Consider the following 13,285-nt stretch of genomic DNA (forward strand, 5'->3'; position numbering starts at 1 on the left):
CTAATACGTTCAATGTTTTTCATTATTGTTTGGTTAACACTTTTTTTTCGTTTCGATTCAAAAGCTTCGAGAAATAGTAAAAGCATGTAATGGGTGAATCCTGTTGCACAAACCGCAGACAGAAAGTTTCCTCGTCGACACGGTCTAGGGAGGACAAGCGCAATCGGAATCAAGGATGTGACAGGACGTTCGGCGTTGCGACGCTCAATTCACTGTCTCTAATACCTTAAAGCATTGCTGAAGCTTACCACGTGTCTAAAGCTCTGTTTTGGCGGTAAAATTTGTGATCGCGTGACTTTCGGCAGCTTCTATGTAATGACGTGAGTAACTTTAATTCGTATTTGAAATATAAAAATATGAAGGACATTAAGGACGTTGGATTAATGTGGATTTTTATGCTGCAAGCACATTTCGGTGAGTATGACATTCGTATTTCTTGAATAAGTTTTGAATATATTTCACATGATAATTGAATCTAATATTAGTTAAAATTCTTCTTATGAAAAAATAATTTGACACCCAATGTTTTTATTTTGAAACTATAGTAAGTATATTTTGCCAAAATAAGCATGATAACTTGATTAGAAAAATAAGTCAGGTGGTATGCCAGAGGAAGATGTAAGTTGTATTTTCCACATAAGAGACTAGTACTTCATGACAATATACAAAAAGTTTGTTTTCGGACGAATATTGTGAGATATATAGACCAAAACAATCTGTCACAAATTTTTTTCATTAGAATCTGTTCTAAAATTAAAAATTTCAAATACGAATTTCTCTTCTTACATTTTAAAACGCAATTATACAGAAGATTTCAACAATTATAAAGTTTTTAATGCCTTATAATCCTTTAATCAGCAATAAAATGAAAATGCTTAACTAAATGATCCCCAAATGATAATAGTAAGATGTCGTGCTACAGGTAATGTTTACACAAAGCAAAAGAAGACGACATTAATTAGAAATCATTCAGTAAAGTTAACAAACCATAAATAATAATTCAATCAAAATCAATTTCATCTTAAACATAATAAAGTTATAGTGAATAAATAGAAACATGTTTTCTCGATCTTTTATGTTCCCACAAGAGACACGGAGTCTTAGATCATGAAGATTTGATGATTCGGTTTTACATGTTTACTTTAAATGCCTGAGTTGCACCGATTAGATATTTATTGTCCTCAAATTTATTGAATACAAATATTTAATTATAACATAAATTATAATGGAAAAATCATTCCAATGAAGTGTTACTAGAATAGCATCGAGTCATTCGTTGCACACGCGTCTATGAATGATGATGATGTGCCCAAAGTTAAGGACCTAAGCGAATAAAAAACATTTCAATTGTGATGCTTCTTAAAAACTTTATGAACACAACACGTATTTGGTATTCAAATCTCTAGCATCTTATTGTCATATTTTGGATAGGTCAAACAGTCGAAGGATTATTTTAAACAGTTTATCTACATGTTTCGATATAATCGTGAGACACAAAGAAAAAGAAAATATAGTGGAAATACACTTTTCTTCCATGTTCTTCCGAAGGAGCCAAATGAAATTTCTATTTAAGACTCGAGAACTGAAACTCAATGATTTATTCTTTATATATTATGTGAATGTGTTTTTCTATAATCTTTTGCAATACCTAGGAGCCAGTAATAACTGGAATAGCATTACCGCAAGCGCAACTTTTGTAGTAACCATTTTTTCTGTCAGAAGCTCAACATTATCAGTTCAATGCCTTCTGTGGTATCAACATGGGCCGATGTGTTCGTTTGTGGTTATTTTTTTCTATCTTCACTTTTTTGTTTTTATGATGTCAAGTCGAGTGAACAACGTGCAGCTGTAAAACTTTGATGCTGTTGGAACATTTTTAATTTTGGAATCAGTTTACAAAGATCAACAAGAAGAGTGCTTTGCACGGTTTGAGATGCGAGATATATCGATATATCTCAAACCTTGTTGTGGCCGACCATCAACTGCTCGAATCGATAAATATAATAAAAACATTCGAGATCTTTTGCTCACCAACCATCAAGTGACAATTGATCAACTGACAGTGAGTAGTGGGTTATTTTTCGAAATGAAAAGAGTTGCATCTTGAGCTTTCACAGGCAATCAGAAAGGATATCGAATTGAACATTGTCATGCTTTCAAGGAACAGTTCATTTGTGAAAGGTTATTACTTATAAGCCATGGCACTATGGTTATGATCGAGAATTGAAGCAACAGTCTCATCAATAGAAGAAGCCCGCATATTAAATATCAAAATAATGCTAATTTGACGCTAACGGTGTAGGTCATGCAGAGTTTCTCTCCTCATGTCAGATCGTAAATCAAACTTCTTATTCGGAAATGAAAAGATTACGTTTCTTTTTTTAATAAATGAATCGATTTGAGTCATACAGGTGACTTGTTTGTCCACCATAACAATGCCCCTCGCCTGATATGTCCACGAGTAAATTTTTCTTATCCCCACGCATGAATTTCAGAAGGACAAAATAGTAGCAAGTATACATTATTCAAGAGGTTGAGAAAAGAACAATTTAGAAGTCATATATACAGATGAGCACAAGAAATTTTCTGAAGAGACGAATGTATCAGTAGTAATAGAAAGCATTTTGAATGGGATACCCTTTTTTTTAAATGGAATAAATAATTCCGGTTATTTTTGGGTCCTCTCTTGTATACGAGCCATTTTTTTGGTGAATGTTTGGTTAAATACATGAATGTTTATTATGCAAATGAATTACGGAAAAAATAAATTCTAGTTTCTTTATTATATCCCTTATTTTAAAAAATAAACTGTAATTTTTCTTAAGCTGTTATATTCCTTATAGCAAACACTTTGCCCTTTATAACTTAACTTCAACATGTACCGATACACCATATGCCGATGTAAATAAGTTAAAACACGCAATTTGCAAATTCTAAAAGAGTTCAGGTATTAAAAGTAGCAGGTTGCGTGATAAAGCGAAAATTACGATGCATATTTCGCTACCATATTCATTTTTTAATAGACCAATAAAGGTTATTTTTTGTAAGTAGAGCAATTACTTAAAAAGTAGATGTTAATTTTATCTACAAATTCAATTCCATAAGATCCTAAAAGAGAGGGGATCAAAAAATTATCGTAGTATTTATGAAGGAAATATTAGTGATTGTGAAAGAAAATTAACAATCTTACACAAGCTGAAAAATTATGATAAATTTCACAATATAGGCATTCTCAAAACACTATAGGTTTAATTGTTAATCAAATTTTTATCTTAGTGCTGTCACTAGTTGAGCCAGGTTTGACTTCTGTTAATGATTAGAAGTGTTTGGTGACGAGCTCGTTTCTGGCTTAGAAACAGCTGGTAATTGTTCTTGTGATGGAACCTGTGGTACTGCTGGTTCATCTGTTTATTAAGTTTCAAAAAAAACTACTTTGTTGTTGATAGTGCCTTATACAGATGAATAAAGTTTCTACATATGATTTGGCCTTGATCATTTTGATTATATACACATCTTGGTAGATATTCAGGCTTTTCTACCACTCTCGCCTCTTCCCATTGGCGATGAGCAGGTTTGTGCCTGACTTTTTTATTAATTGTGTGTTTATTACGTTAATTGACTTGTTCTTCTCTTAATCGTTTTAGTTCGGCTGTGACTCCTTTTATTATTTTTGGCTTTAGGTTACTCTCTTTTATAGGTAATAATTATCTGGTTATTCTGCTGTATAGACGTTGGTTGGTTGAACCTAAAATATCATTTCTTGGTGTATATCTCCAGTTTAAAGCAAGTTGAACATCGAACTTGTCAATACTACATTTTTTAATATGCTTTTGGCTACATGAATTGCTTTTCGGAGATCCCGTTGCTTTGATGGTGATGTGAACTGGATGTGTTATGGTTAAATTTCCCCTTCTGTTTGTTGTTCTGTACCTTCATATGAAGACTGACCTTTTAGCTGTCGCAGATTTCAAGGAAAATTTTTCATTTCAATTCATATAGTTCAGATGCAACTATTTGGCATGTAAGTGTAGGTATTTTTTTTTACTACCACTATATCTTTGATACAATCTTTTTGTGATTGTTCATAGACACAGCAGGTGTTAACTAGTTTTGTAATCTTGTCATATTGTCCCTTTCATTGAGGATTTTGTGGTGCTCTTCTTAAGTAGTTCTAGTAGCTGTAATTAACTAATTTTGCGTTAAATGACACAGGTAGTATTATTAACTTTCAAATTTTCTTCTAATATCTTCTTCTTCAAGTGGAATGGTATGATTCTACTGTCAACTCTTCACCATAAACATATTCGTGAAACATCTTACATCCAAACTATACAGCAAGTGCTTCTTTTATAATCTGAAATAGAGCCATAACTTGGAAATCTCTGGAGCATTTTGGGTCATGACATTTGCATGGATTGTAACGCAACTAATACTTTCTAATTGCAGCTTTTCATTGAATCTCACCACATTTTGATATTAGAAAAGAAATACTTTTCTAGAATCATTTCAATAGTTATACTATCAAATGAGGAAGCTCAATACGACTAGATTTGTGTGCACTGAAGAAATAAACTGAATGTATACGATCCATTACTGTCCAACTTAAAATTAATCTTCAACTTTGTTGAGAACAAAGTTTATATCTCAGTTTCGAAGGATACTGTCAAATTCATTATAATAGATTTATAAAATGCTGATATTATCATTTTTCTACATTGATATTAGAATTTAACAAAAGTGTGCGCTGGGTCACCAAGGCATGGCGCTCATTCGAAAAATCATTCGAAATATTTAATGTTCCATAACTCTTCTAGATATATCAGGCTGTATTTGGTAGATAGCATAGAGTACATTCACTTAGAGGGCAGATGAGGTTTGTTGTGTCTTTGTATTGATCAGAATCTAATAAAATTGCACGAGAAAAAGTTTCACGGGGTCAAATCGTGGTATGTAGGTAGCTGATTTACTTCACGTTGACGTGAAATGGTTATGCTTTCAAATAGTATGTTATTAGTGTCTATATAATCACAAATATGTGATCGTGATGGCCTGGAATACTTTATTATCGAAAAAATGTAGATCGTCCAAAATTCACACAAAACAGCGAACCGATTGTTAGAAATGTAACTAGTAATTGATTGAATGGAAAAATTTCAGAATTGTAACTTCAATATCTCACAAATCTCAATTAGTGAATATTCCAAGAGAAATTTTATAAATTATCAATTGTTTCGCTATTCTTGTTAACCTCAAACAAGTTCATTATCATGTTTATGATGAATTTCTAAACTGTCGACTCGCTTGACTTTATCATATAAGATTTCGTTCTATCACCAAAGTATCCTGTTATTTGTTTTTTATTTTATTAATTGAATTAGTCCGACTAATTTAACAAATGATTAAAGTATGTAGATTCAAATTTAACACAACAATCACTCATTTGTCATTGCTACAGCTATGAAAATAAAGTTTTCTATTGGAAAAAGCACTGGTAGAATAAATAAAACCAGAACGAAATTAATTGTTTATAATACAAATTTAGTTTGATTGACATTGCAGTTAACGAGTTGAAATATTGAATTTTTGGATTAGGTATTTACATTTTAGACTCAAATTAGGTGAAACTCATCAGTATAATCAAATTTTACATGCTTCAAAAATGTAGCATTGTTTTGTAAACTTTCGAATTTGCCTCGGATTTTTGGGAAAGTCCTCAACCCAAATATAAACAAAGTTTGATGAAACAATGAAGGTACGAATGTTATAAGATAACGTTATAATGGCTATTGGAAGAAAGGATTGCAGTTTAGTCAATGTCACAGGAGCCTCGCTTCGCTAATTGGCATAACTTTAGAAAGTAGTATTTTAGATGAGAAACTAATCAATTGTTTCATTCTTTATCAAGCATTTTGCCAACAATTATCAACTAGTTCAAAAATTATTTCGGAAAAATCATAGATAATATTCCTTGAATTGGCTTTATATGTTTGGCTCATAAATCGTCTTGATTATGGGTTTCCTTCAATCAGTTATGTGCTTAATAGACACTAATTTTTACTGTTTTGACCTTATATCGCTATAATCTGATATTGATAACTTATGTCACCCACAAATAAAATCAAAATATAGTTTAAGAAAACTGAAAAGCATGCTTTTAAAATATATCAAACTAAAAAATTATTATTAAAAATTATTTTTAAAAAAAACTTCAATTTCATTTAATGAATGAAAAATACTTTTCAGTTTGATGTGCTTTAAAAGAGTATTTTTCAGTTATTTTAAACTATATTTTTTTCACTTTTTAGTTCTATATGTCATGATAGCAAGTTTTTTGTTTTTTTTTTCAATTATATACCTGCTTATATACCTACATCTCGTCGTAACTTGTATCGAGCCTAAATAACCCGCAAACAGGTGAAGCTAATATAATCAGTACTAATGAAATCTGTCTAAACTCACTTAGTGACACATTCATTGAAATTAATCACAAATCTATAGATTTTACCCAAATTTGTTTAGGTCTTCATTATAATTAATAGCTTTTCCATTTATATGTATGTGACCCATATGGAAAAATACTCATTCTTAGAACGTGTTTCGAAGATTTTCATAGTTGAATGTGTCTTTCTTTGACATTGCATTGTCTATAAATATAGTTTCATTCATTTGTAGTGTTGATAACTTTTTATTCAATTTTCTGAATATTTATAATCTGTCCATGTAAACAGCATTTATTTATTAACAAACTAAATTTACTTTTGTAGTGACAGTAACTCACGATTCAATTAAGTAGAATATTTTGTTGATATATTATGACTTTTATGACAATTATATTAATCAATATAATTTGATAGTCGTTCAGAAAGTCCTCACAAGTAATGTTCCATATTTTGATGTTGGGATTTGTTTCCATTGTTAATATTAATTATACTTAAATAAACAACAAACTAACAACGTTTTATAAATATTAAGTAGCTTTTGTTACCTGGATTTGTATGAATTCTCCTGGGCATTGTATTTATAAGTCCTTGACTACCTTTTATCCGTAACAGGGACAATCTGTACAATCTAGAGATAGCAAAAATCAATTTTTCAATCGAATTGTTAACAAAGAGGTACTGTTTTTTCATTTTGATCAAGATTATGGTTTAGGAGATATATAGATTTTTATATTGAAGTAAATCGTTCTCCATAAAGAGACATTCTGAAGAATATTATCATAAATTGTATTTATTTATTGAAAATAGTATAATACGAGTAAAACACAATCAAATTGAGCTGCATATTATCGAACCTCATATTATTTACATAAGGAAAAAATTGAATTGTAGGAAAATTTAGTTGGTTAGCTTACAAGTTATCAAATAAAACCAAAAAAAAAATATAATAATTTTTCGAAATGGGCACTTCTGAAGTCTACGGAGGATATAGCGTCACAATGGAAGTTTATTCCATCGATCACTTCGTTCCTTGTGTTTAGCGATGTTGAATATACCAAGTTTTTAAGGTATTCCAAAAAAATTAATCCAGCATTAGTTTCACGTCATCTACTCACTCCCGAATTTTCTCCACCAAGTCCAGGAACACCCTTATATTTATTATATTTCCATTGTTTTTGTATCAAAGTGGAAATCAAGTATCTTGCCCTAATATATAGTTGAAAAACAGAAAATTTGCTCATTGCTGTTCAATCATATTTTACTTATGTTGCCTAAACATTGAACAAATCGTTTTAAGGCTTATTTATTGATAATTTGAAAACTATTTTCGAATTTTGATAAATGAATGTATCAATATTCTTAGTCCTCAATATATTTTAGTCTTTTGATAACCCGAAAAAAATACATAGATATTTATAAAATATTTTCAAAATTATATTTATTACCAACCAACATTATATCTGATATTATTTGAGAGGTTATTTGTCGCATAAAGGAACTTGATTAAAATTGATTATCTATGTATCTATAAAATTATAACACCTGGGTAAAAATTATCTCAACAAGTTATTATAATTTTATTTGAGTTACCACCTTTATGACAATTCAATTATTTTAATTAGATAAAATTTGTTATATATTTAATCTATGTGTAAATACCTATATCTTATCATATTAAATGAGGTGATGATATTGTTTTAGGTATTAACTACATGTTACTATTTATTAATTTCTCATAACTATATGTCTAATAAACTAAAACTGAAATTAGTCATCTACATTATCGTTGCACCAAAAATGATCGAATTCAGCACACATCAATCATGTTCGGATGCTCTAGTAATTTTCATATGCAGTGATTTCCGCCTAATAATATCTGAATAATCATATTGCCCATTTATACCAGCCAGACCTCCAAATCTGGTAAAATTGTGTGCAAATCTTATTATTTCTACGTAGTCGATGCCGATATCAGCCAACGTAACGATTCTGAAATTCTGACGCAGCAATTGCCGTACTCATCGACATACCATTACAAACTGCTTCTGAGCCTTTTACCAACAGGTTTTTGGTTTATAAAGATCCTAGCTGTTATTTTGATTGATCTGAAACAAAGTAGATTAAATGGAAACTTAAACTACTGTGTTCCAAATAAGGCCCATATTGGCACAGTTTGGAATACAGTATTTTTTAATAATATTTATTTATATCATCCAAATTTACATACTTCATAACTAAAATCTAGCTGTTGCTCTCACCCTTTCTTTATTCAAGGACACTCGCAGCCACAAACCCAACTATGTTGGTGACCTGGACTGGTTTACAATGAGACCTGACCCATGTTTGAATCCAAGTCTTATTAAGAGCACCGACCTTAACGTATGAAATTTGTGTGGTAGACGAATTATTTATAGTAGCTTGGCTATTCCACCAAAATGGACTGAGCTTGAGATATTTCAAAATATCCACAGTGGCATCGTCTGACTACTATCTTTTTGGGTATTTAAAGAAGTTTCTCAATGGAAAAAATTGACAATAATTAAGAGACTACAAGTATTTACTTAAATAGTTTGTAACGAAGAGAAATTCCAGCTCTTTGAATTGAGGAAACAGAATGTAATAGAGATGGGAAAAGAGTGCGAAATAAATGAATTTGAAGAAATCAAATGAATATTATTGTTCAAATCAGTTATATCCATTTAATTTGTTGTTTAAATCGTGACTAGCAATTGGGTTAAAATAAATAGTACGTAGGTTTACGCTATAGAAACTATAAAGTTGTAGGAGGAATGAGATGACTTGCATAATAATTAACAAAGTGATTAAGAAATGAGATCAATACAATGTAGATAACATTCCAGATTATATAAATCGATGTGTTAATTTCTTTGATGAATTTTCGGTTGAAAAGCTACGCCTTTTTGATAGAATTCTGAAAGTTTGATTTATGGCAAACATTAAATTTGTTACTCCTATTAATTTATATATTGATTATGCATTTGATTTTGGGCTATTGATTTTATCTTTAAACCAAAAACATGAGTTGTAATAAATATGATATAAATTGTGCTAAATATATTAATCAGAAACATTTCAGAAAGAAGAAGCTAATATTGTCACACAGAATTTATTGCCCTAGAAATCCTAAAACATATATAGAGACGTATACAAAATATTCAAGATTGGTATAGCAGGTTTTATGGGAAAAATGTTATTAAGGCATATTTTAGCGATCTAAATCACTAAATATAGATCATCGTCTTCATGAACTTTCTATTCTATGCTAAAAGTACTATAATATCAATGAGAGGAATTCTTCAGACTTACATGCAATGCACAACCTTCCAAGAACCATATTAAGTTTAAAAATGTACCAAAAATTTCTAGACATATCAAATCTTCAAACCATATATTTTAGCGACAGGAATCATAAGATGGGTTATATTTTTGTAGACGTTAATGTCATTTACATATTTGAAAAGATTGTGGATATTTCAATTTTGTTCTATATTTTTATCTTTATCTTGTCTTTATTGTTTAAATTTGGGGAAGTCAGTTATTAGGTATTTTATAGCTAGTCGTGTCTTGGAAAGTTCCCAATGGGAGGTTCACTTTTTGTAGTTAAATAATTGTAGATAAGCTTAGTATGGCCTATTCGTAACCTAGTTAATTTAACTATCCTCCCGCAACACGATAACAAGTTTTGAGTCTGAGCATATTAAGAATGATGTATTATGATTAATATTTCAGTTTCTGCCCCCACCCTCATCTTATATCGATAAGTTACTGATGTTTGTTTGAAAATAAGAGGCTCAAGTGATGTTTCACTGATTGACTACGACCAGGGTTTCAATTTCGGCTTCGCATTGCGTAGGTTTGATTTCGATGATTGCCACTCATTTTGCCATAAACACCAAGAAATCAACTGTAATTTGTGTATTTGTTGAACAATGACATTTATTCAGATAAAACTGACAATAGCAGGAAGTTTATTCCTTATTTCGAAATGGCATTTATTGAGGAGAAAAACAGTACGCGGGTTCCAAGGCATTCTCTTAATCGCATACGTCACTTATTCTATTAAACACTAGCGACACTATCAAATAAGATGCTAAGATGTATAATGAGATTGCTACACGAGAAAATATTGAAAGATTGTACATGGTTGCAAAAGATATGGAGCTTTTTATTTTGTATAAATTGTAGTGATTTCAAACAACTAGGGTCTCAAGAAGTCTAGTTATTTTAATTTTATTGTTGTTCTTCACCTCATCAGACATTCGAATGTGTTTTTAGTTTTTTATCTTCGTGTAAGCCTTAAAAGATTATCTAATTTAAGTTGTGCAAATCTACCACTTTTGTTACAATGCATAAAAGCAACAAATATGCATGATATTTGGTACAATCTCAAATTAAAAAATCTACTACCCATAAAAAAATTGATTAACAATGGATTCAGGTAACCTCACTAATTTTAAGTGAAAGAAGAAACATCTACGTAGCGCATGAGGGGCTGAAAATCAATTAGACAAACATTCATTTGGAAATGCAAATCAGTTACGAGGATAGTCTCAGCAGTACCTGGACTGATCTAGAGATGGCGGTAGCTGCTAGAAAAATCCCACTGTATTAGAAAGTACGTAATCTATACAAAGACATTTCAAATAGTGTGGTACATCACATATTAACTGAAAATTTGTACAATAGAAAGCGAGATGGGTGTCGCGATTGCTCACAATGGAACAAAAACAGCGTTGTGAAGATGTTTCCATCGAGTGTTTGGTGATGTTTCACATAAATAAAGATAGAAAATTATTATAAAAAGGATATCGAACTTATTGAACATCGCTGAGAAAAGTGTATGAAGCTATATTGTTTTTCAAATTTTTTGTGCTGGGTCAGGTACTAGGGCCTCAAGAATTTTGAATTTTGTTTCAATACTTTGCTAGAATGTTCAAATTATATCACTAATGTTGGTTGATATTACGTTTTTTTTAATATTGAACAATTTCTTTCAGTAAATTATCTACATGAATATGTTTATTTATCAGTTTCAGACAATTAAACACAATCAAATTGTAATCTTAGCAAATATTTATATTATCTCCAATCACACTATTCAGCTTTTCAGCACTAAATTTCTCTTCAACATATTTAGCACTTGTGTTTTGGTGTGATGCTGCGATGAGGAAGTTTTGACAAGAAAACGTGAAAAATCATGATCAAAAGATTTGAAAAATGTTGTAAATTTTAGTTATATCTACGCTGTTTTTCTACGAATTACCATTTCTAATATAAAAAAATATTATAACCTTTGATTTGATTTTTTCAATATTATATTAAAAAAAAACTATACAGAGAATTATTTGATGTTTAAAAGTTACAATATTTCAGCTAACATAAATAATATATTCACTTAAAACTGTCCCGCAACGTTAACATATTGATTAGGATCTGAATTGGATTCTATTTCTCGCATTTCGCAGAAGACACCCTTTTTAAATGCTAAGAATCTAATGACTCCCACATATCCAAGCTTTTCAGTTGAAATCGCATTAGATTCCTGTAGATTCAAACTTATAGAAACAGAGATTTATCGAACAGTTACCGACCGACAGGATGAAAACTAAGAACACCTTCTTTGTACTTACATATATTTGTTTTGAAAAGAAATTGCAGTCTGAGAAATCATTCAGCGACAGAAGTGTTTAATTCTTTTTCAAAAAAGAATGAGTTTGGTTTCTATAAATAAGCTATAGGTTCTCAGATATAGGTTAAGGATTCCCTTGATACAATGTGTCCATATAGTACCATAACTTGCTCATATTTCAATTTCTGTTCACAAAAAAATATTTCAAGCAAATGTTTTATTAATTCGATTGAAAGATAATATAACAGCTATAAATCGACTGACTTTTTAATTACAGTTCTTCTTACAATCAATCTATTTCAGAAAACTCGGTTTATTTCTAATAGTAAGTCTTAAGTGTGGTGATTCACCCTGCTGCTAAAATCAAACAGGGTTCTTGACCATGGTAAAAACATTTATTAATGCATCTAAATGTTCTTGATTTTAGGTCTCTTCTGTTTTAAAATTAGGTAGATAATTTTATGATTAGATTAAAAAATATTAATAATTAGTTATTCCTTAATTAATTAAACTTTTAGATAAGGACTTTTATATTTAATCAATTATCAGTTTTATTTTTTAAAAGTCTTACAGCAATGTCAAATAATTCAATAAACTGAAACTATTTATTGAACAAAAAAAGATTATTTTCATAATTTTCAAAAAGCTAGACTCTCAACATTCTCCCACCTTTGAGTTAATTTTCAACTCCAAAAATTGATATTTCAATACAAACACAAAGAAAATAATTTTTTTTATCAATAACAATATTAATCATTTACTGCAAATCTCTTTGGTACTTTTATTTGTCTTGATCTTTTTCTGGCGATATTATTTTCTTTACTTTGGTCAATTTAATACTTTTTTATCATTTCTGTGAAGGGCCATCTGTTCATTAGGCGACTGTACCATCAATCAATTTATTAATATAGAATGAGCAATTTACTCTTCAATAGATCAGATATTCAAACTCATAACATTTGCTGATCTTATTTTTAAAAGCAACGCTACTCTCATAAGAAATGTAATACTGAGCCTATTTATAAAATTTTCAGTCCTTATCATGTTTTTAGAATTATAAATTTAATCAAATTTCTCATAAAGTTGAAATATCGTCTTCCTTTTATTATCACATCATAACATAAGGAATAGTATAATTTCTTGGTGAATTGATGTTAGGTCTATTTTCATATCCTTATTTCGTTCATATACACAC

General features: G+C 30.1%; 1 protein-coding gene across 1 annotated transcript in view; it reads left to right on the forward strand.

The window, feature by feature from the left end:
- Nucleotides 1-220: 220 nt before the first annotated feature.
- Nucleotides 221-13,285, forward strand: part of LOC130900844 (proto-oncogene tyrosine-protein kinase receptor Ret) — a 73,254-nt gene continuing 60,189 nt past the window's right edge. Inside the window, exon 1 of the mRNA XM_057811751.1 lies at nucleotides 221-414. Within this exon, the coding sequence (XP_057667734.1) occupies nucleotides 357-414 (58 nt within the window). The 5' untranslated portion in view covers nucleotides 221-356. The remainder of the gene's footprint in view (nucleotides 415-13,285) is intronic.

This window comes from Diorhabda carinulata, chromosome X, assembly GCF_026250575.1.
Source record: "Diorhabda carinulata isolate Delta chromosome X, icDioCari1.1, whole genome shotgun sequence".
Lineage (NCBI taxonomy): Eukaryota > Metazoa > Arthropoda > Insecta > Coleoptera > Chrysomelidae > Diorhabda > Diorhabda carinulata.